This window comes from Pelobates fuscus, chromosome 4 (genome assembly GCF_036172605.1).
Source record: "Pelobates fuscus isolate aPelFus1 chromosome 4, aPelFus1.pri, whole genome shotgun sequence".
Taxonomy (NCBI): Eukaryota; Metazoa; Chordata; class Amphibia; order Anura; family Pelobatidae; genus Pelobates; species Pelobates fuscus.
This window is the reverse complement of record NC_086320.1, coordinates 337,404,306-337,429,855: the sequence shown is the minus strand read 5'-3', so window position 1 is coordinate 337,429,855 and position 25,550 is coordinate 337,404,306. Positions and strand designations below refer to the sequence as shown.

The following is a 25,550-nucleotide window of genomic DNA, read 5'->3' as shown; positions in this document are numbered from 1 at the left end:
CTATTTGCACCGTTACATTGATTTAAAGTGCTTATGGTGTGTAGAATGCCCCTTTTAAAATCGATATGGATAATTTCCTTTTTTAGCATTATATATGAAATTAAGGATACGCACACATATAAGGATCTTTTTCATATCCTGTGTTTTCACATGATGCCTGATTTGATTCGGTTTTAGTGTTATATGAAGAAATATAGGTCTGTAAAAGAGGTGTACAAGGTGTGCCCGGCACACCCTTATGTAGGTCTCATTTGTCCACACTGTCTCACATTCTGGTTAAATGAGGTTCCATACTAGATCAAATTTGTGTTTCTTTTCTTAATGTTTGTATTGTAAGTATACATGTTTCACTTGCAATGAATAAATTGTAAAAGAAAAATCGGATATGTTTTAGTTTGCGTGATGAATGTAAGTGACCTGCTTTATATTTTTCAATAAATGTTTTTATTTGAGTGAAAAACAGAATATGCCAACCTCCATGAAATGTGCTGTGCATGCCTATGATGACAATCTAATGCCCTGACAAATTGCACTTACCAAGAGCTAATTCTGTTTCTGCTTAAAACTGACACAGAGCAATATTCACATACATGGCCAAAGTATTGATGAGCATAGAGGACTTTATTATCCTGCAAATCAGCAGGGCAGCTGTAGCACGCCTTTCCTATGTATATCCACTAGATGGCGCTCCAAGACTTCAGCAAAGCACTTACAGAACCCTATCATCAAAGTATCCTTATGTATCCTTTATCAGTTCCAACTGGGTTCATTTGTGGTAGGAACTTGCAATGTTCACTAATCCCACCTAATGGGCACCCTAACTACCTCCTACATTTATGAGTGCAATAGGGTACACAAACAACAATATGGAAAAGGATTTAAAAAAAAAAAAAAAAAAAATCCCCCAAAAAGTGAATCCTCCCCCATTGTGTCTTCCTCCCTATTAATAATTGTCAGCCTTGGACAGTGCTCCTGACATTAACACTACACCTTCCCAGGGCTCCCATGCTTGCTGTTTTATGGCACTGTCCTGTGTAAATGTGCAAGGTTTTTAATTAGCCCCTCAGACAGCCCGGGGCAGCACTAGCGCCGCTCAGTCTTCATGTTCTCTCTGCTCCCCAGCACAACAAGCCGCTCTGCTCCTTTGAAGATAATGCAGACTATGTCTACGACGTCATGTGGTCGCCAGTGCATCCAGCACTGTTTGCCTGTGTGGACGGGATGGGGCGACTGGACCTCTGGAACCTCAATAATGACACAGAGGTGAGCCCTGGGGGTTAACCCTTTGCATGCAAGCTGTAAAAAAAAAAAAAACGAAAAAACAAACAAACAATGAACAATTGGGATTGTGTCATGGTCTAACTTCTTCACCCTTTTCCAGGAATTGCAGTTTAACCCTTGCAGTGACAGGTGTACTGCTGGGTGCATTGTTTGAAATGGATGATGGGACTCCCAGCCTGGCAAGTGAAGGGTTAAAGCTCAAAGTTACCCAATTCAGTGCCCTGGGGGCTGAGGGCTCTTTACTCTTTGAGGTGGTTGTGGTGGAGTTTCTTGTTGTTGTTGTTATTGTTATTATTGCTATTATGTGGTGTGGTTTATTAGAAATGGGGTGATGGTAGAATGTGACTCAAATTGTATTATTGTAATACTATGCATTATGCAAGTTCTCATAGTTCTTGTGTTTTGAGGGGAAAGTCCCTAAGATAGAGTTATCGTTGAATTGTTTAATTTGTTGGTTATAACATTCTTGCACCTGACATACTGAACATTTTACAGGTGGTAATACATTTACATTACACATCATGTACAACATATAGAGATGTACACTTTTTAGAATTAATACTGGTTAGCCTAATATTTTATATTATTAAATTTACTTTATTTATGTGAATTATTAATTTATTACGTAGTAGTTACATGGTTGTCTGGGTTGAAAAAACACTAAAGTCCATCAAGTTCAACCTTGAAATCCATTCTTTTATGCTGTTGATCCAAAAGCAGGCAAAAAAAATAAAAATCCAAAAAACAATTGTAGCCATTTCCAATTATGCCACAAAAAAGGGAAAAATCCTTTTTGACTTTATAATCAGATTTCTTCTTGGATCAACAACCTGTTCACATAAATGTTAATAAAATCCTTTGATATTCTGTTTTTGCACACAATAAAAGCATCCAAGCCTTTTTAAAATAAAAAATATATATACCGGTGTGTATATATATATATATATATATATATATATATATATATATATATATATAATCTGATAAGACAACCTCTTTAGGGGTGTGACAGTGTTTAGAGTAGTTATGTTTTAATATAATTTTTATTTTTATAGCTAAATGACACACACATTGGAATAAATGTAATGGGTTAAACTATTCATTGAAATAAAATATTTATTAAAGGAAATTGTGGGCTATGCTTTGGATGTTTGAATGGGGAAATAAATGACATGATCCCGTCCACACCATATAAAATATCCTTTATGGAGAAATTGGGCTGAACATCTTTTTAATAGCATTGAGTAAATGGAATTGTACCAGATGTACAATATTATTCTAAATTCATTTCTAAAAAATAATAATAAAAAAAAAATGAGGATATCTCAGTTTAAAACTTCCCAGTCAATCCATAATAATTTATTCTCACTGCTCATTACATTTGTGTGTGTGTGTGTGTGTGTGTGCAGAGTATAAGTTTGTTTTAGATTCACAAGTTTATCAGTATTTGTACAATCTCATTTCAAATTGCAATGAACAAGCAATAAATCTAAATATTAAACATTTTCTATGGCCTATAAAAGATAAGGCGCTTGTCCACATGAATTTTCCATATATTATTGTAATAAATAACATAAATCAATTTTGTTCTAATTGGTTACTAATAAAAAAAAAAATACCATTTCATTTCTAAGAAACAAAATACATAAGAAATATAAAGGGTTATAAAAATTCACCTAGCGTTGCAGTATTGCCATTTAGTTACGAGGAGCCGAATAAATTCTCTGAATTAAAAAATAATAACTTTAAAAAGTCTTACATTTAGTGCCTAGTACTATCTTCCCTTCTGGTATTTTAGCTCAAAAAATATATTATTATGATACATAGAATATACTGTTTTCAAACATAAAACTCAGTTATTTGAGACTCAATTATTTGGATGTTAAGAATGTTGCCATTAAAGATGGACTACTTGAGATGTTTCGTAACTTTGATTTACTTGGAATTATGACAAGCCCAGGTAAAATGCTGGATTGCAACCATGCCCTAAATGAGACCGCATCACAGGCTCGTTTGAAGTGTTTAGAGCAGGAAATAGTGCAGCCTTTTTAATTAGCTAGCTTACAGCTGGAGGATATAGAGAATGGCGACTGACTTCAAAAATGCTTTTTTGGGGGGAAATAGTTGAGTATTAAACTAAGAGTAGTATTCTAGCAAATGGGTATTTTGTACATATTTTTTTTCCTCTCTGAAAAATTTTGCAGTAGGTACAGTATGTCTACTTCAAACGCAAGAGAAAACCATTATTTTATATGGCTGCAAAAATATTAACTTCGAAAAGCATTATTATTACACTTACTAACATTAAAAAAAAATGCATTTAAAAATATAAATATCTCATAATAATGATTTTAATTAACATTTGTAAATGTGTGTAACTATATAATTCCACAACTGACTACACATTAATTCATGTACTTATTAATTTAGAAATGAAACCTACCCTGATCATTGTATTAAACAACAATTTATTTTAATAACTTTTCATATAATACATATATCTATACTAAACAAATTTAAAACTCAGTTGCTGTATTTCAGCTTTAACTTTTGTGACTTACCCATGGATTTGTTAAGATGGTGCGTTGTCCGATTAGCTTCATGATATAATCTAATCATTTAATATTTCCAAAATTTCATTGGGAATTATTGCACAAGCATGTTCCATTAAATAAATGTAACTATTACTGCTAATGCTTCAGCAAGATTTATCCGTAGACATTTCAACAAAATCCTATCTATAGGATATTTCATCCGCATTTAACGTATAATTAATTTGTACTTTGCGTATATATCTCCTATACTTTATGGAAACTTAAATAGCGAGCATTTTTTAAAAATTAGTTATGTGACTTCCTTTTATATGTAATTTTTGTATTTCTTTCCAAATTAACAATGTAAGATAAGTGGGATATATAACATAGTAGAGAAATCGTAAGATAAGTGGGATATATAACATAGTAGAGAAATCGTAAGATAAGTGGGATATATAACATAGTAGAGAAATCGCTGAGCACACAGGACACATGAACAAAAGTGATTCACTAAAGTGAGAATTCAAAGTGAATTTTAAATTTAAAGCCAAAGTAGCCAAATTGAGAGCCCAGCTGATTTGGAGATATTTTTTTTCCCAGTTCAACTAATAGGACCTTAATATTAAAATTAATGTTTAATTCTCACTGTAGTAAACGAACCCTAATGTGTCTATAAGGGGAATTCATTAGAAATACACCTCCAGGGGCGGGGCCGGACCGCCATGCTGACCGGTCGCATGCAGGACAGGCTCCGCAGAAATCTGGCCTGTTAAGCCAACCTCTCAGCCCTGGTACTCGACATGAGCCCACAAGATATCCACACGGTGGTGGAAGAGGCGGTGGACCCCGAGATCGGGAGCTTTGGGTCCCCTGAAGGGGGCACAGGGCTTCGGGAGCTGCGGCCTACTCGGGAGGAGAGCGGGGTGGACGGCCGCCTCCCTGCCTCCCTCCCCAACTGCCACACACCGGCTTTTTGAGGGGCTTGCCGGTCCCGTTTCCCCCCCCTGTGGGCCGGGGGGGTCATCCCGGCCTGCCCCCCCCCTGGAAAGCTCAAGAGAGAGGAGAAGAGGCAGCACGAGACCCCCAAGGCCTACCTTACAAGATGGCGGCAACGGAAAGCGATGCACCATCACGCCATCCACCTCGACGACAGCCCGCAAAGCAAGTCCGGCGAGATATGCCGGGTACAGCATGGAAACATTCCATGCAGTCCTCGCAGCTACATCGCAGCTCAGGTTCACAACAAGCGAGGAGGGCTAGTCCGGGCAAATCCAGAGGGGCTCCAGCTGCAACACCCATGGAACCAAGGTACCCTGCCAGACTAACGAAGAGTCCACAAACTCGGAAACCTTGCTCTGCCCGTGCATGGCGCCGGACGAGGGGGAGAATGGGACTTGGTCTCTAGCATGGTGCCTGACTATCACCTCTGACTCAAACACCTACCGAGTACTTGTTTTGGCACTAGAGACTTTTATTTCACGTCCAGATCAACTGCACTTACTATTACTACAGCAGCAGGGGTGACAATGCCATGTAATTATCAACTGCCCTGTAACTAATCAGGCAATGGAGACGGGCAGGCTTGGGGGGCTAGTAATATGTTGTTCTTGCTTTATTCTCTAATGTTTTGCCTAATTATATGCATTCTCTGATCTGTCTGCCACCTCACGTTTAACATATATGCTATGGCCAGACTAAGCTTAGCCTTATGTTTCAGCTAGTCTAAGCGAGCACCAAATAGAAAAATAAAAAGCATTGATTTATAGATATATCAGCGAAGTTACCTTTTAGTTATGAGACAGAATTAGCTGTCCGACCCTCTACTGTTTACCACTTAAACAAGCGAGTTACTTAGCAAACTGTTTATTATAGTTCAGACATAACTGCCTAGCTTATCAATATGCTCTTCAAAACAAAATATGTGCAAATTCTCTATGCCACTGTTTCACCTATGTTCAAATATAAATGCACGCTGTTGTGGCGTATGACTATCCTATGTACTCACCTGCACAACAAAAATAAAGAATTATAAAAAAAAAAAAAGAAATACACCTCCAGTACAATAGTTGGTAAAATTATATAATAAATACATATATATATATATATATACACATAGACAACCAGAACAGAATGGCGCCTGTTAAAGATATAAATATATTATCTGTAGAGATTGATTGTGGTCATATCTGAGCATATCCTTTCCAGCCGGACAAGTAACTGGTGGAGCAGCTAAGTAAATGGAATTTACATAGATGTCCTATCAGCAGGTCCCACACCATATGTGACATTAAATAACATGTTATGAGAGCCCTGCGTGGTAAAATGGAGAAGCTCTGCAACGAGATGAATACAGTGCACTACTATAGTATATGTATTAAATCAAATAGCAGTGTCATCCCTGCCAATTGCTACCACAGACAGTTGTTAAAGGACTGTGTCAGTACAGTAGTTTAACATTGTGAAGTCTAGGGTACCTGGGAGATTGGAAGACTGTAGCAACGAAAGGCGTGATGGCTAAGCATGCTGGTTCTTTTGACGCGAGGGACAGAAGTTCAGTTTCACAGACTTTGCTAAGGGAACTGTGACAAAGGGAAATTGCAAGCTCTGAGATATTAATGTATCACACACACAAAAAAACCCTCTGTTTAGCTGGCATCATGAGAGAAATTCGCTCAGCCTATCCTGTCCAGCTACCTCTGGCATGGTTTTAACTTTTATTAAATCATACACAAAGGCCCGTTTCTTTGGTTTGCTTTTTAGCGGGAAAATATTTAACCTCGTTTTATTTTTAAACCAGTCTAGAAACATTGTTTGCCATTTTTTTTCTTTATAGCATTTGCAAACACTGTGCATAGAGCGATTTGTAGCTACTGTGTTTAGAAAATCACTTTAATCAGGCATTGTGACAATCGGATAACGAAAGAATAAGCTAATGCAAATATGTGGGGTTTATTCACTAAATGGGCAATTGTAGAGGATTAACAAGCGAAAATGATTTATTTTCTAAAATTGTAGTAAATTGAAATTAACTATTTTTTTTTTTTTCATTTTGATACAATTTACTTAGTCTGTAAATCCTGAAACTGCACATTATTATACTACAGTTGCTGGCAAGTATGAATAATTTCTGAAGTGGGGAAGGCCTGAATTTTTGGGATTCATCTATTACCCTAAATCTATCAAATTATTTTGTTAGTTCTCAATGATTTCTAGTTAAGCAAGGTAAAATCGTTAGAAATAGAGGAAGGAATGTGGGTAATACATTTTTGGCTGTCCGCACTCACAACTCCTAGAAATATTTGTGTGCGCTAAAAGAATGTGCAGTTTTGTAAAAAGAAAACCATTCAATTAATTTTAAAATCAATGTGTGCCCCTCCTATTACTTTATGTAGACTGACAGCACTCACAATATTACTCTCTACTTTGCTTAACCATTGTATTTCAAGTGTTAATGCTAAATGTTATGCTGTGTTATGATCGTGAATTGAGAAGCAAATTGCAAAATTCATGCTAAAATAGCTAAAAGCACTGACTGTAGCTCACTTGGATAATTTTTACAAATCACCTGTTCTGGCCAAAATAATGAAATTCTGTTTTTGATTAGCTACAACTTGCTATTTAATGAATAAGACCCTGTTGTTTGCATTAACACTTTGAGATCTGTTGGCTGAATTGCGGAATGTTGAGAATGAACTAGGGACTTGCAATTTATAGGCCAAATTAACATAACAGGGGGTAAAAAAAAAATCTCAAACTTGGCTATTTTTTAAATGGACTGTTTTGGCCTAAGTTTGCATTTTTTATGTCAGTTCCCACTGTTCCACTGCTAGTGAATTAACCATGTTGTGTTTTAGCATATTACATCGTAACAAAAACTCTAATGTGTGTTTTGGGATTAATTAGAAATCACAGAGATAGGAAAATTATTATTAAGCTTATCATGGGATGATTCTACATTGTGAAAACTGCAAACAAATTAGAAATGTGTTTTGTGGGTTTTGTTTAATTAAACGTTGTTGTTTTAATACAACACACCCTTGTTTATTATGGATCCCTATAAAGAATACATACATCAGAGTTGCACTGGGCAAATTAATCACTATAGACGGTTGTCTAGACTATATTATACTTACTCAAACCCTGAAGTATGCATTTTTTATATCCTGATTATCACTGCAGACATATCCACTTGACGGTGGAAAAAACGTGAATGTCTCCAGACTGTCTTCAACTTGTAATATCCAGAGACAACCAATGTTGCTTGTTCACCGATTGGTCTACACAAACTACCAATTATAGGATAGAGATGATATATGACTCTGCCATGTACTGTCGGTCAACTGTAACTATAAAGGGCTTTAATTGTATGGGAATGTTATCTGCAAATCCTTACCATGATGAATATATAAGAATACAGCCGATCCCTGGTTGTTGTGGTTTTTGTTGCATATTTTCAGAGCATAATATGGAAAAAATGTTCATGCCATCTATGCGTTTGCCCTTTAACTACAGAAAATATATGTTTGTTTCTTTCTTGAAAATAAAAAAGTCTTTCTCCTTCAGCCCAGTGGGGAATGTGATTATAGAACAATAAATCCTTGTTTTTCCATCTCAAAAGCCATCTATGTTGTAAGGAGCTATCTCCAGGGGGTGGTGAACTTATCTGAGATGATATCCAGTATTTTGAAGAACTGAGTTAATTTGAACAAGCTACCTTAAAAAAAAAAAGAAGACGTTCTGGGCTACAGCTGCTGTTTGTGTAATATCTCTTTTGGTTTGTTTACTTTGCGCAAAAGGTTCCCACTGCAAGTACCAACATTGAAGGAGCTTCGGCACTGAATCGGGTTCGCTGGGCACAGAGCGGCCGAGAGGTGGCAGTTGGTGATTCAGAAGGTCGAATATGGATTTATGATGTTGGAGAGGTATGAATGGTTTTATAACCCCATTCACTTCTCTGTGTGCATTAACCCTACATATATTTTTTGGAGTATGATTATGTCCTGTTATTATTACATCATTTAAACATTCCCACACTCGACAGTTAAATTTATCACGTATCAAATTACAATTTGTCGTTTTAACTACACAATTGTTAGATTGATACCATTTGGTTTCTGTTTCAGAACACAGCATTTTCTCAGCTATTCTTTCAGTCGAAATGTGGTTTTACATTTTTTAAACTTTTCGTTATTACAGTCTGAATTGTGAGATAAAATTGTATCATGAATTGATCTCATAGAATAAAACGCTGCTCATAGGTTGTAGACAAACAGGGGAATAGTTACTTGGCAGCTGTACAGTTATTAGATATATTTTATTTCAAAAGTGAGCTGCATATTTATTTGTCTTCATAGTAGTTGAGTTTGAGTTTATAGGACATTTCTGAGCTTTTTTGTATTTTTTTAAATTAATGGCAAAAAAACATCTAGTTTTCTTAATAAGACCACATTTATGCATTTGTTTATTTTAAACGCAGTGACAATCCATGCAGCATCACAATCTGGACCTTAATGATTTGTGCAATTATGGGGTGTACATCTCGGTTGCTATAGAAGCTTGCTAATGCAAAAGCGTAAGGATTTTCTGTACCAGAGTAGATTGTCATGGAAACGCAGAGCATACGTGGTCTTAACTGAGCCTTTATAGCTATAATTACTCTTCCATCACAAAGTCTCAAGCAATGGAGGAAGGAGCCAGGGAATCCGTTGGACTTCACTGAATCTATTAACCCATACGGGGTTATATCCTAAAGTGATAAAAGTGAATTTCAAATTTAAGGCCAAAGAGCCAATCCGAAAAACACCTGACTTGGAATTTTTGTTTTAATGCTGCTATTTCGGCCTACATTTTGAAATTCACTTTGAATTCTCACTATAGTAAAAATAAAATTTTAAGTGGGGTGGGAAGAATTAAGGACAAAAATGTGCACCTTGCCCATTTCATAAGGGAACATTGGGACCACCACATGTATACATAGGTCCTCCAACCCTGAAACATGCTGTAGACTTTTTAAACGATACCATGTTCGTGGCAATGAAAATTAGGTTTTGGCATGGCACGAGTTTTGTCATAATACACAATGTTTGATAAATGATGGTAAAACGTTTTCAGTTAACCTCTTAAATTCTGATGCACAAGTGTAATTACCTGTTGTGCCTTGAACTCTTATAGGGTTATTCACTCAAGTGATAATTCCGAGTGGATTCAGAGTGAATTTCAAACAGACCAGAGTAGTTGAAATGAAAGCATAGATGACTCAGGATTTTTTTCCCCATTTTGACTATTTTGACCTTGAATTAGAAATTCACTTTTAATTCATCTTTAGTTTTCACTTAAACTACAGTTGTGCCTGTATTTATCAATCCTGCTCTCTGTCTCTTTCTCTGCATGGCTCCCTTTATCACATAGAAAGCTCATTTGTATCTGTTAAAAAGGCCACAAACAAAAAAATAAAAATGGACAAATTTTGGTTCTGTAAGAGGAAATCAAAATGAAGCGCTATAGACCATACTCATTTCTATTTCTGCTTATGAACCACTATCAGGGCAATTAATTATTCTGCACTTTGTCAGAAATTCACCAGGCAATTACACATATAAGGTGGAAAAAGTCAAACAGCAAAAATTCCTCAGTTCCGCTATTATTTTTAGTTCCCCTTTTGTGGCATGGAATGTGAAAGTCACAATTTTAATTATTTGTCACAATTTTTGTTTTATTAAGTAACCTGTGGACTGCGTTCATTAAACAGTTAACTGTGGTGAATTGAAAACTAAATTGCAAAATTCAAGAAAAATTATCCACTCTGTAGCACAGTTGGAGATTTTTTTCTATCTGATCTGTTTCGACTTAAACCCTTAAGGACACATGACATGTGTGACATGTCATGATTCCCTTTTATTCCAGAAGTTTGGTCCTTAAGGGGGTTAAAGGGACACTCCAGGCACCCAGAGCACTTCTGCCCATTGGCATGGTCTGGGTGCCAACTCCCATCACCCTTAACCCTACAAGTGTAATGAATGCAGTTTTTTAAACTTGAATAATGCTTTCCTATGGGGAGGACTAATGTGCGCAAGGGGGAGGAGCGTGGGCAGAGCCTGACCCAGCGCCGAGGGAAATCGGATTCTGGTAAGTCCCTGAAAGGGTTTTAACCCCTTCAGCAACATGGGGTGGGGGGGTGGGAGGGAGGGAGAGGGGCACTGCAGGAAAACAGAAATGTTTTCCTGGCACTGGAGAGTCCCTTTAAATTTTGCACTTTGATTTCCAATGATCACATTGATCAAAAAGAGTCACTTAAGCACTATCACAACTTTGCATTATTGCTAAGGTGATGGTGCACAGGACTTAGAACCACACGATTTGCAAATATTTGTACAGCTTCAAGCATGATCCTCAGAACTATGACTCAGACAGCCCAGAATGAGAATTCTGACCTGTTTTTGTTCATATCTCTAACTTTTCACATACCACACACTCAACTTGGATTGAGTTTGTGCTATGTGTAAACTGAGAACCGACGTGCTGTGTGTCTCCTATCAGTTTTTAAAGCACTTCCAATCATCCTATGTGATAAGAGAGACAGTTTTTTGGGGATAAATATTTATCCTATAAATCACAGTTGGACATGGGTTTATGGCACAAGAAAAGACCCCAATGACCACAATGAGATTATCCTGATTGCATCTCTTGGTGTGGAATGTGATTCAAATGGGAACTTTAAGCTTATGTACCTTTTTTGTTTATTTATAATTTTTTTCATCTATTTTATAAATTGTTTTAATACATAAAATGTGGGAGTTATTTTTACCCTATAGTTCCATTTAAGCACCCTACAAACTATACAACTTTACTTTCAAAATCCGTGGATTAAAGAGAAAACACACAATTAACAGTTATGTATAAATAATTACCAAATCCCTTTCTCTTGTAGATATTTATCTTAAAGTGGGAATCCCTATAATAAGCACAAAATAAAATGTCCAATATTGTACATGCAATACAACTCACAAAATTCAGAACGAATCAAATTATTATTATTATTGGTATTTACATAGCGCCAACAAATTCCGTAGCACTTTACAATCTTACAAGAGGGGGAGATTTAATAAATAAGACAATTAGAAACACTTAAAGGAACAATAGGTTGAAGAGGACCCTGCTCAAACAAGCTTACATTACCCTGGTTTATGCAATTTTATTTTGGAATACAGAATATAAGAATTGTGTGTACAATGTGTGCACTGGTTGTTTTTGTGGAATAGGACTGGAAATTAAATTGGAATAGGAGACATTGTATCACCAAAACAAATACAATACAAATTAACTCTATTTAACAATACAATTTAGCCTAATTAACAAACTCACTAGACAAGTCTTTAGTCACTAAAATGTGAACTGGAATTTAACATTTCCAATAAAAGGCCACAATAGTGAATTCGAAAAAATAATCTCTCCAAATCAGCTCCATTTCCAGTTCTTTGGTCCAAAATTGAAATTCGCTTTCAATTATCTTTGAATTTCTGAGATATACACTGTAGTGAATAAACTGTTAGTGTGATAACCTGTTGCGATATGGTCTGAGACATGTCCTCCTTTATTCAACACGTGTGTGCTGATTTTTCAACCTGTTTTACACAGGAAAATGCACAAAATCGACTTTTAGTAAACTACTGATATGTGCATTTCTCTCTAAACTGATACCTTTTTAAAGTAACTTCCTCCCATAAAAATCGTTACTAAAAAGATCAAACAAATAGTGGGTTAGCGATACATGTCAACATCATATTTAAGAAGCTGATCTCCAATTGTTTGCTTACCTGAGACTTATTTAGAGGCTGTCAGTATATCACTATAACAATGTTTACTTTACAAATCACTATTACAGAATCATTATAGCCGTGTGTGTGTCCTGTATGTCTGTCACCGTGGTCTTTGAATTCACCATCTGAAGCTCTGCAGAACCATACTGACACCCAAAGGGGAGAACACTGTGGCTAAAATATACAAGCTGTGACTAAAGTTGATGTGGAGACATTTCCCAAGTCAATGCAGTACATTTAGGTGTTAAGTAGATAGAATATTGTGGATATGAGTTGAACACATGAGAGGTCTGCAAAACTTGTTACCCCAAATATCATCAAGGGTGGGCTGCCAACTTTTGGCCTATGGCAAGTACATATGAATGACTTTTAGTTTTCACGTAAAACTCACAGATCCCTGTGTGGATGATCCCAGTCATGTAGTGCATGTAATATATTGGTTTGATAGTCTGCTGGAGTTGTGAGGTGTGACAGAATTAATTTCTGCCACCATCAACAGAATTACCTAAGTTATGGATCATTCACAGAGGTTTCTAATGCCTAAAAGGCAAGATACCATTTCAAGTAATTTTATTTCAGCTAACGACAACTGGCTTCTGTTATGAATATCCCAAGAACTGCCTCATCTTACCTTTAAGTCATTTGAAAACACTTCCAGGGACATCATGCATACTCATCATAGCTTGGCATCTTGGTCAATCCCAGATATTACCGTCCACTAGGAAATGACCCTCTGGCAATAACACTTCTCTTTTTATGATGATCCATTCTGTCTTCTTCCAAGAAATGGCAATGACCATATTATACACCATCATTGTTGACTAATCGATAATGGTTCTGACTTTCGTAAACTGTCACGTGACTGTTATCAAAGCAATTAAAATTCAAAATTCATAGAATATTTTTCTGCGGGGAACTGACTTAGTCAGAAACAGTAGCATTTTAACAGGTGGCCTAAACTATGATTTCATTATTAATTTTATGATATTGACCTCAATAAGTCAATATTACAAGTTTAACGCCAATAAAAATTGGCACCTTAGCAGCATTGCAGTGGGAGCCATTATTTCTTTGAAGTGTTCACGTCTGCAGTGTTATATTTTAGCTACACTGCTTATTTGTCCTTTATTTGGTTTCATTGATTAACAAGGAGTTGTTAGTTAAAGTCACACGTACATGTCATGTCATCATGTCAGGTGAGGGATTTATAGTCTTATTTTGGCTCATTGTTAGGGAAGTGTTTTAAAATTAATTTAGCTGCTGAATTCTCATATAGTCCTATAAAAATATTTATAACTGTTCATCGACATTGTGATTGCCAAAACATGAGAGTTTAATGAAGATATAGGTTCTTGGTTCACTCCAAGGAACTTTTTCTTATTACCCTTACAGTATCAGTCTATCAAGCTTAACATCTTGTTTAGTGACTAAACTACTAGTTAAGACTAAGTTTTAAGACAATAATGTTTTATGACTACACTGGCACTGGATTTATATATGGTTTTTATTAATTAATTAGCCCTTGGTTTGTGAATAGATTGATTAGCTAAATCTACTTATAATGTCCAAAATTAGTACTAATTTGTCCTTGACCTTAAAGGGACACTATACTCACCAAAACAATTTTAACTTAATGAAACATTTTTGGTGTATAGATAATGCCCCTGTAGTCTCACTGCTCACTGCTGCTCTTTAGGCAGCCATAGTCACACCTTCCTGCATGCGACTTACACAGCCTTCATAAACACTTCCTGTAAAGAATCATCTAATGTTTACACTTCCTTTATTGCAAATATTTTTTCATTTCTTATCTCCTGCTCTGTTAATAACTTGCTAGACCCTCCTGTGTGTGATTAACCTTCAATTTACAGAGCAGGAGATAAAAACCTTTAAAGTAAGTTACACTTGATTGAAAATGAAACCATTTTGTTTTCATGAAGGCTATGTCAGTCACAGCTGCAAGGAAAGGGCTGGGGCTCCAAGGACAGAACAAAAACGTGATTTAACTCCTAAATGGCAGAGAATTGAGCAGAGAAACTTCAGAGGCATGATTTATACACAAAAACTGCTTCATTAAGCTAAAGTTGTTATGTTGACTATAGTGTCCCTTTAACCTTACAAAGGTATGTTCAGTATCTCAAAAACCAAATGTCTCCCATTAGTAGAAATATTATTGGTTAAGTCAGTCTGACCACTAGTAAAAAGTGGCATCATAAACCATGTGTGACATGACAGTCTAATGGTCTAGGAATGTTGCAGCATAGGCCACATTTAACATTTATAGATCTATGTGAGGCAATTCCATTGATTTTGATGGTGATTATTCCAGTTTCAGTGCTGTGTCCCAAAATAGCTCTAATTTTGCCCTGCTAGATATTAGTTAGCATTAAACTACCAAGTCATCTATTAACTCAACTCCAGGTTGGCCAAAGTTCAAGTACAAGCCTAAAAAAAATGAGCCTTCCTATTTTTTTTTTTTTATGGCTCGTCACATTTCTGACTTTACTGAAAAAAATCAGCTGACAGGATTATTTACTAAAGTAAGAATTGTCAAAAAAAAAGAGAATTGGAATTGAAGTGAATTCCAAGTGAATGTTAAAATTCCAAAATAGCTGAAGTAAAAGCTTAGAGAGCATTAAAAAAAAGAAAATTAAATATATGACGGAGAGTTTTTGAGGTGGAGCAGCTGCCCCCTCATGCTCCATATAGCATAATTATTGACTAACTCTTTCTACTTAGCAAATATTCCCATTTTATATGTTAAACACACACAGAATGACTCCTACTGTAGAGATCAAAACACTAGAGGAGTTATGCATTCAAGATTGTACATAAGGGAGCTCACCTTGGCAGGACTGGATTTCCCACAAGGCCAGCGTCCTGGCTGGCTAGGGTAGTGGGCTGGCCTGCGGTCTAGCCGACTGAGGTAATGGGCGGACTGCTATCTGGTGGTGGGGAAAGCTGCAATACTTATTTCTTTATGTAAGTCCGCTCTAAGTTTTTTTTATTACACTCCTATTTACATGCACACACATACTACACCACAAACAGGCCCATCCACACACACAACTCCACCATGTCACAGTTACCATCCAGTTATATCTCAAACTAGGCACATTAACCATGCAATTATACCCCAAACAAGCTACACTCACTCATCCAATGGAATACCCCAAACTAGTCACATTCATGCATCCAATCAAATACTACAACTAGTTATATTCACCCATCTAATCACATGCACCAACCTTTTGCATATACATGGAGACTATAGCCAGCCCTGCTCCCTATCCACTTTTAAAACACAAGGCCTTGTCGGCTTTTAAAGCTTTTTATAATTGGGCTTTGTTGATAAAACAGTTATTTTTTACATAGAGAACTGTCTCCAATTTATGTACTAATGTATCTTATGAGAAATATTATCAACATTTAGTGGAGGTTTGAATGCAACAGAATGTACCCTAAATGATAACTGCAATTAAAGCCACACACTAAAGTTAGTAACTTTGTGATTTAGTGAATTTCATGGCACAGCTCTGTGTAATTTTCGCATTAAATAGCAATTGACACCATGCTCGTTTTAAAACCAAAACTTTTTAACTGGTGATTCATGGCAGCCATATTAAATCTCTATTCTCAAGGCAGTGCAAGAGTTGAGTGCTGCATCCTGGGAGTTCATAGCTGGGGACTTAGCCCCACAGTTTAGAGACATGTTGCACTAATTGGCCATTACCACAATATGGATAATATGTTCATAACCCAAAACATAAGCATTTATTGAATGGCGTAATCTCCAGAAGAATGAATGCTTATATATGCTTTAATGTCACGCTCCCTGCTTTTCTTAATATTTAATAGAGAACAACATCATTCTTATCGGCCCTGAGGGAGTAAGAATATATTCTCTGGTGCTGTAACACATGAATTCACTTTCATTTCATGAGGTGATCTATGAACTTTAACAGCTCCACTATGTTAATAAAAATATGTATTGCTTGCCAAAAAAAAAGGACTTGTCACTAAGACGGGCTGTGCATGACGATAGCGTTTGCAATCTTTTGCAGACTAAGTGTCAGAGGTTACCTGTCACTGGCCAAACATATGATGATGACATATGTAAAGGATGGGGAAGATAACTAACATTTTCTTGGTGTATGTACAATATGAATATGTATGGTTAAGAAGAAAATAAACATATTTTCCTACTGCCCATCCTAAATGTGTCTAGAGTCCATTATACGACTTGTGCAGACCCTAAACTAATGTGCAGTCAGGGCTGGTGCAAGGATTTTTGGCTACACAGGCGAAGATGTATTTTTCCACCCCTCCCCCCAAAATGTGTTTTCACCTGTGTCTCGTAACCCTCCTTTTGAATTTCTTACCCCCTTTAGGGTGTCTTACACCCTTTTGTGTATCTCTTACTTCCCCCAGGCCCCTTGTGAGTCGCTTTCTTACCCCTGCCCCTTTGTGTGACTCTTTCTTTCCCCAAGCCCCTTTGTGTGTCTCTTGCTTACCCCCTTTTCTGTGTCTCTCTCCCCTCAGCTTTTTTCTACCATGTCATATAGACATAGAAATATAGCAACACACACAACTATACTGGCAGATAGACATAATTATTCAGGCACGCAGTCACAAAGATATACAGGCACACAATCAAACAAACACAGTCATGCAGGCACACAGTCATATAATCTATACATACAAGTAAAATGTTATACAAACACAATCATACAGTCATACAGACACTTGCAGAGATATAGATACACAGTTAGGGTCTGTAGTAGGGGATAAAGGATGCATGTGGAGGGATAGAGGCTGTAGTTGGAGGGATGTGTAGTAGGGGAGTTCAAGGCTGTAGTAGGGGGCCGAGGCTGTGGTGGTGGGGGACAGAGGAGAGACCACTAAGGGACACTGGGGGTGGGGGAGGAGATGCCACTAAGGGAAAGATGGGGGGGAGGAGAGAAAACTAACGGAAAAGGTGGGGGGGGGAGGAGAGACCACTAAGGAAACAATGGGGGGGAGGGGAGACCACTAAGGGAAAGATGGGGGGAGGAGAGGCCACTAAGGGAAAGGTGGGGGAGGAGGAGAGACCACTAAGGGGAAGATGGGGAGAACTCTAAGGGTAGGGAGAGCACTATGGGAAGGGGGGGCAAAGGAAAGCGCTATGGGAAGGGGGGGCAAGGGAGAGCACTAAGGGACAGGGGGCAGGGGAGGGCACTAAGGAACAGGAGGGGAGGGGAGATCGCTAAGGGATAGGAGGGCATTGGAGAGCACTAAGGGACGGGGGACAGGTGAGATCACTAAGGGATAGGAGAGCACTAAGGGTCATGAGGGGATAGGAGAGCACTAAGGGGCAGGAGGGGAGGGGAGAGCACTAAGGGACAGAGGAATGGGGACAACATTAAGGGACAGGAGGGGAAAACACTAAGTGACAGGAGGGGAGGGGGAGAAGTGGAGTTCAGACCACTAAGGGGCGGGGGAAGTGGAAGAAATCATTAAGGGATGGGGGAATGTAAGACACAAAGAGTGGCTGAGGAAGGGATGAAAGAGAATCACAGAAGGGCTGGTAGGGGAGACAGAGACACACAGAGTCGTTTGTGAGGGAGACACACATAAGGGCCTGGGGGGGAAAAGAGACATACCAAGGAGCTGAGTAAGACACAAAGGGGTTTGGGGGAGTAAGACATGCAAAGGGGATGGGAGCACGTAGGAAACCTACAAAGGAGGGGGGGGGAGGAAGAGAGACACACAAGGGCTAAAGTGGGTTGTAAGACACAAAACTTAAAGAAAAAATATACCAAAAAAAATATATTAACAAAATAAATATTATAGTAAAAATAGCTGCTCCACTCTCATACCCTATCCTACCACACAAACCCTCTCTTTCACACTACACACATACACAATGCATCCTTACACATACACAGAAACACACATGCACAGAATGCATCCCTACTCACACACAGACACACTGTAACATACAATGCATTGTACACTCACACAGAAACATACCATGCCTTCTTTACCCAACCAGAAACACACACTGCATCCATTACAATTACACAATGAAAATACTTATAAAGGTGGAGCGCAAAGTCAGATCCACATTCCCATATGGTCCTTTAAATGGTTTCAGCTCAGATGAATATATGGAAAAAATAAAGTGCATATAATAGTGAAGCACAGTTTCAAATGATTATACAATTTTATTAACTAGACATAAAACACTCCTAGCACTGAAGAGAATTGATATAATTCAATCTCCAATAAAACACTTAAAACATACTATACAAATAGAGATACACAAATAGACAACGAATAAATGAATGAATTGTAAGCCTCTTACAAGATAAAAGTAAGTGAGTTTTATGCAGTCCCAGCTGCTACTCACACACGCTTTATGATTGCCTGAGCCCAGGTATGATGTTAGCTGGCAGCCGGCTTTTCCTCTTTCCTCCACGGATGTTCCGGTGAAAGCAGACCGCTTTAGTGATCCTGGGCGTCAGTGAGGGTTCTCTGAGCTTCCCGGGTGCTCCGCCCCTTTTGCGTCTCTACGTCACTGCGTGACAAACGTGCGTAGCGTGCGTCACATGCGTAGCGTGCGTCAATGCATACCTCACAAACACACACCCCCACAATGTAGCCCTTGCACACATACAAAAAAATCACACAATACATCCCTTACACACGCACACACACTGCTTCTCTTAATGCATCTCTAACACACACTGAATGCACCCCTTACAGGCGCACACACACTTCATTACATTACATACACAGAAACCTTGCATCCCTTACACATACAAACAGAGATTCACACAATGCATCCCTTACACATACACAATGCATTCCTTACACACAAACACAAACTGCATCCCCTGTACACACCACTCCATCCCTTACACAAACTGGTATCCCTCTACATTACATTACAAAAGAACACACACATTACATCCTCTACAATAACACATCCCCTACACACATACACTCCACTTCCTGTGAGCGAATTTATGGATGGGCCTTGTAGGTATCAGGCTTATGGGCAGGCCTTGTAGGCATACTCACGGTCAGGCCCTGGGGGATCTATGATCTGTGTAAGGGGCCATAAAAAACGGAGCTGCTTCCTGTTCGTTGTTTTTGTTAGCACTGCCTCCAGAGAGCCTGTTTTAACACCAGACCAGTGGAGCCAGACTGCAGCCTGAGCCCATCATCATCCTCTTGTCCTCATCTGGTGGTATGTAGGCAATCTAGGATATTATTAGTGGCACTAATCTCTAATTTACCTCACATTAAAGGGACACTACAGTCACCAGAACCACTACAGTTCAATGTAGTGGTTCTGGTGTCTATAGTCTGTCCCTGCAGGATTTTTAATGTAAGCACACTGCCTTTTCAGATAAAAGACACTGTGTGCAGCACTGACGTTGGCTCATATGGCAGATCATATGGGTGGGGCATTGTGATGGGGGAAGGCGGCAATTTTTTGTTTGCCTAGGGCGGCAAAAATCCTTGCTCTGGCCCTGCTTAGGCTACCACAATTACAACTTATATTCATGTTACATATTTTTGTTTCCATCAAATAAATATGTTAGTCTTGTCCTGTTTGCTATTTGAGGTGGTTCTTACTATAGTGAACCTTTTAAAAGGCTTAAAACATTTCCTAGAAATGTTCAGCTGGCATATTGCATCACTTTCAGTTGTTTGTTTTTGGGATAAACCGAGATATCATCTGTTCCCTGTTATTATGTTTGCTCTTCTAGTTAAATTGCCACATATGTTAATATAGAAAGTTCTCATAATAGACTAAGCTCATGTGTTCATTTACCTTTATAACATTAATTAAGGAAAATAATTAGAGATTCCAATTGGAATTGTTATTTGAAATGTTAAAGGACCACTATAGTGCCAGGAAAACATACTTGTTTTCTTGGCTCTATAGGGTCTCTAGGTCCCCCCCCCCACCCTCAGGGCCCCCCTCCCGCCAGGCTCTATGGGGTGGAAGGGGTTAAATTAACCTATTTTTCCAGCTCCGGGTGGGGGACTCTCCTCCTCCCCTCCTCCTCCTTCTTGTCGCCATCGGCTGAATGCGCATGCGCGGCATGAACCGTGCGCGCATTCAGCCAGTCCATAGGAAAGCATTCTCAATGCCACTAGAGGCTGCATTAACCCTAAAGTAAACATAGCAGTTTCTCTGAAACTGCTATGTTTATAGAAGAAAGGGTTAATCCTAGCTGGACCTGGCACCCAGACCACTTCATTAAGCTGAAGTGGTCTGGGTGCCTATAGTGGTCCTTTAAAGGGTTACTCCAACCCTTTGGAGGAGGAGGGGGCTTTTCTGATTGATCAATTCCTTCAGCTCAGATCGCATGGGAGGGAAGGTTTGAAAAAAATAAATAAAAGTACCGGTATATATACTAAGGGAAACGGAGGAAGATATGAGGGTGGGAATCTTCTCCCTTGTGCTCTGCCTGCAAGGGAGACGTTCATCAAGTCTGTCGGCAGTGCCCTGTGCGTGTGGTCGACAGACACAAAATACCAACAGAATTGTCATTGGAAGCCGGAACAGAGTTCTGGGCTGTTAGTGTCATGTGTGCTGGGGGAGTAACACCCTCGGCACTCAATTAAAAATATCTCAGTAGACTGCATATACTGACTCCTACCACCATGAAACTTAAAATCACTGACGTGGTCATGGTGGTTAGAGTAACCTTTTAATTTCAACAGTTATACGTCGTCATAGCTAAACTTTGCTTTTCCTAGAGCATGTTGAGCACACAGCATCGTTACAGAGTCCCTAAAAAAACATTCTTTAGGCTTCATAAATATTAGAAGAGACATTCGACAGGTTTGCAAAATAATATCAGATGTAATTGGGGTGGAACAGGGGACTTCGGACAATCCTAAAGAACACAATAAAAAACTCAGTCATCTATACGTGTCAGGGGCTGCTGACAATCTTTCATTATAGTAATTTCTAATAATGTAAAAACAATGCTAAATGCTTTTCAAAAATTTTGTAGTGTCATTGAAAAACATCCTTAAACTAAATGGGATACAAATGTATTACTCATTCTATAGATATTGTACCCTTAGGATATGAAATGAAAGATTCAGTTACGATTACATTTACGTTTATTTAATGGTTTCCTACTGCAAAAATCTCTACTTTGTTATAATATAAACCATCTCCAACTTTTTAGATATCAAAATATATTGCTAATCATACAAATACTCGGATAAGGCTAGAAAATCCAACACTGAAAGTGTTTTATCATAGAGATAAAAATAAAAATGTGATTCAGAAAAGTAACCCATATATTATATATTGCTTCACTTCACTGTGAGGTAAGTGTTGAGGCTGTTCACTGGGCCCCCACCATTTTTTGTATTCACTTAAACAACATTCCACTCAGTTCTGAACAGAATCACTGTAAATGTTCTTTCTCCCGTATGTGTGTTGCACAATTAAGGTAGGCCAGAGTTTGCTAACTTATTTTTTTTTTTTTACAATATTTATTTTAAAAAAATAAAAAAATATTGAAGGGTTTTCAATTTTTACAAAAACAAAAATGAACAAAAATCAATTAAACATACTTGAATGAATACATCGTAGCAAAACATAACAGAAACAGATAATTAAACAAAAGAAAAATAAGAGGAAAAAAAACGCCCCAAAAAACTAAATCAGTCCACCCATAAGAGTTTTCTCACCTCCAGGATATTATCATACCAGAAAATCCTACAAAACAATGTGCAATAAACGCTTTCTTTAAGGGACGCTGACGTTTACCAAGATTGTTTAATATTATGTTTGTTTACCCCTATATTTAACAAATATGTATTTATTTGGTATGAAAAATAAAATTAAATGTAGAAAGGGACACTTCTATACCCTGCAACTGGGTGCCTCCATCTTAGTCCCCTGTCAATCATTGTTTTGGAAATTCTGTTCTTTGCAGCTGACAGTCAGCATAGAGTAATCATAGAGAAAAGAGGAGAAATGTAGTAATGTTTCTGTTTATCCTCATCATTTTCAATGTTTGCTCTGGCTTTGGCTTGTTTGAACTGGATTATGGTGTAATTTGCGGAAAAAAATTATAATATGAATTTAAAAGAAAACAAGACATCTCGTGAAAAAGGTTAAAATAAATTATAGGTGATTTTCGATGTTTTTATTCAATGATGTAAATTCCAGAGAAGTGACAGCTCCCTTTCAAAGTGGAACTCTCACTTTTGAGATTTAGGCTAGCTAACCTTTATCGATTGGTTGCACTATTTATTCTTCAAAATCTAATCCACAGGGCAAGGCATAGAAATTAAGTGAACCCATGCAGTGATGTGTGTACACATGCTGCAGTATTGAAGGTATGTTCATATTCTCATTTCTTTGCCGAATGGGAGTTTTTAGTCATGGTGGAATAAAGTGGAGATTAAAGTGTGTTTCTTGACTTATTTCTGTATTTTTCACTCTAGTTAACACTTCAGCAGGGGTGAGGAAATGAATATCTCAAACGAGTATACACAAAACACCTGTGTTACAGTGATTAGTGCAAAACGAATAATAAAAAGCAAACTTAGCTTCTAGGTAAACAGCCTCCCAAGGCTATCTCCCAGTTGATAACCATACAATATAGATATGTAGAAGATAGGAATATTTAGGGATTCTGCTCATGTACCTACAATAAAGGATAAAACATAGCGCAATATGTCAAAAAACAATTTTATAGTTAAGTGTTATATTACACTCAAATTCCAGGAGATCGGAGCGTTTTATAGGTGCCTCCCCACGATGTAGATGGGGGGTCAATATCCCTCCTTGGATGATCACTGACGGGTACCTGGGCTAGTAAGATGGTTTAAAACTCCAGCCAAAACGGATACTCCCAAAAAGCGGTATTTATTTCATACAAAAAAGTATGGAGGTACACAAAACATAAAACAACAATTTAAAAAGTCCACAGGTCCTACGCGTTTCGTTCTTTGTTCAAGAACTTCCTCAGGGCCCACTATTACATAAAATCAACAATAAGCATATCATTAACCAAAAGGCAATAGAGAACGCTCTACCCAAGTCCTCTATAACTAGGGCTTTCCCTTACAGTTCATTGGTGGGATGGTGGGTGTATCCTCTTTCACTGCTTCCTATTTGTTGCTGGCAGTTCGCCTCAGGTGTAGCTCCTTTACCGATAATCGGACCATTTCTTCGTGCACTTCCGCATTGGTGACGTACTACATATACGTCGATGACGTGCTTCGCGTGCGTTTCACGTGACGTAACTGTCATGGCTCTGCGTTCCATATATCTGAAGCTGTATCGGACGTCCCAGTCTCCCCCCCCCCCCCGGTCGTCGGTCGTCAAGGGGAGTTTGTTCTTATAAATTCTAAATGAGAGGACTATTAACGGCATATAAAACGCCTGACAAATAAGTCACATTATCCTTTATAATAATAATTCCAAAGTGCATCAAAAGTAAGTGAATAAAACCAAACAAAACGCTTCCCATCAAAGCATCAGATGTATTTCTATACCTGTGAGGAAATGAAGAACTACTAGTTCCAGATAAGGGATACTTTTACTTTAAACTTTAAACCTTCAATGGAACACTCTAAGAACCATAACCGCCACAGCTGATTGTAGTGCTTATGGTGCTACGAGTCTAAGGACTCTGTCCCCCTATTTTCTTCCAAACTGACCAATACCCACCATCTGGTCCATCTGCAGTTATGGTGTCATGTTGTTTTACTTTTAATAAAAAGTCTGCAGTATGTGCCTATACTCTCTCTTGCCTTTGGCCCATCGGCAGTGGCATTGATAGTACAGAATTTACTCTTCTACAGATATCATGCTAATTTGTCCAACAATGGGTGGGAATGATAGGCTTGGGAGAGCTGGAGTCATCACAACACAGTATTCACGTTGTGACATTCTCTTCAAGAAAAAGGACACTCGAACATTGTGCATTAAGAGTTTGGTAACTCTTGTTTGCTAGCACCTTTCTACCGATTTATGCAAAAATATGTCATGAGTAAACAGCTGAATGGTTTATTTACTATAGAAAGCAGGCAGACAGTTATAATGACAAAGAGCATTTAACAACCTGTAATGTATATTTTCCTATTGGTACCTTGATTGCTATGATCACAGCTGCCAGTATAATTAGACGTCTGCATAAACTACATAGTTACACATTGTAATTTTTGTTTGTGAAAATTATATATATTTTTTTAGAGTACACTGATCAGGCGTAACATTAAAACCACTTGATTAATATCATGTAGATCTCCCTCCCTGTGCTGCCAAAAAAGCTCTGATGCACCAAGGCATGGACTTCACTAGACCTCTGAATGTGTCCTGTGCTATCTGGCACCAAGACGTTAGCAGCTGATCCATTAAGTCAAGTGAGTTGCGAGGTAGGACCTCGATGGATAGGATTTGTTGTTTCAGCACATCTTACAGATTGTCAATCTGATTGAGATTTGAGGATATTTGGAGACCAAGACAACACCTTAAACTCTTTGTCATTTTCCTCAAATACATTCCTGAACTAATTTTGCAGTGTGGCAAAAGAGACCACTGTCATCAGGGAACATTATTGTCATGAAGGGGTATACGAGGTCTGTAACAAACTCTAGGTAGGTTGTAAGTGTCAAAGTAACATCCATATGAATGCCAGGACCCAAGGCTTCCCAGCAGAACATTGCTCAGAGCATTACACTGCCTCTGCCGACCTACCATGTTCCCATAGTGCATCCTGCTGCCATCTTTTCCCTAGGTGAACAATGCACCCACACCTGATCTAAAATAAAACGTGATTCGCCAAACCAGGCAACCTCCTTCAATTGCTCCATGGTCCAGTTCTGATGCTCAGGTCCTCATTGAAGGCACGTTTGGAGGTGGACAAGAGTCATAGATCACCCT

General features: G+C 38.2%; 1 protein-coding gene and 1 long non-coding RNA gene across 6 annotated transcripts in view; one reads left to right on the top strand and one right to left on the bottom strand.

The window, feature by feature from the left end:
• The window catches only part of DYNC1I1 (dynein cytoplasmic 1 intermediate chain 1), a 409,243-nt gene that overhangs the window by 340,157 nt on the left and 43,536 nt on the right, over window positions 1-25,550 (top strand). For all 4 annotated transcript variants that reach the window (XM_063452433.1, XM_063452431.1, XM_063452432.1 and 1 more), the window contains 2 exons: window positions 1,123-1,263; window positions 8,612-8,737. In XM_063452433.1, coding sequence (XP_063308503.1) covers window positions 1,123-1,263; window positions 8,612-8,737 — 267 coding nt within the window. The remainder of the gene's footprint in view (window positions 1-1,122; window positions 1,264-8,611; window positions 8,738-25,550) is intronic.
• On the bottom strand, window positions 1,209-23,890 carry LOC134609063 (uncharacterized). 2 transcript variants are annotated; one of them, XR_010090784.1, is made up of 3 exons: window positions 23,731-23,890; window positions 6,290-6,394; window positions 1,209-1,296 (listed from the first exon to the last, which is right to left on the bottom strand). It is a non-coding gene; the product is annotated as an uncharacterized LOC134609063 (long non-coding RNA). The 2 variants fall into 2 exon arrangements; XR_010090783.1 differs by lacking the exon at window positions 23,731-23,890 and adding an exon at window positions 7,949-8,134.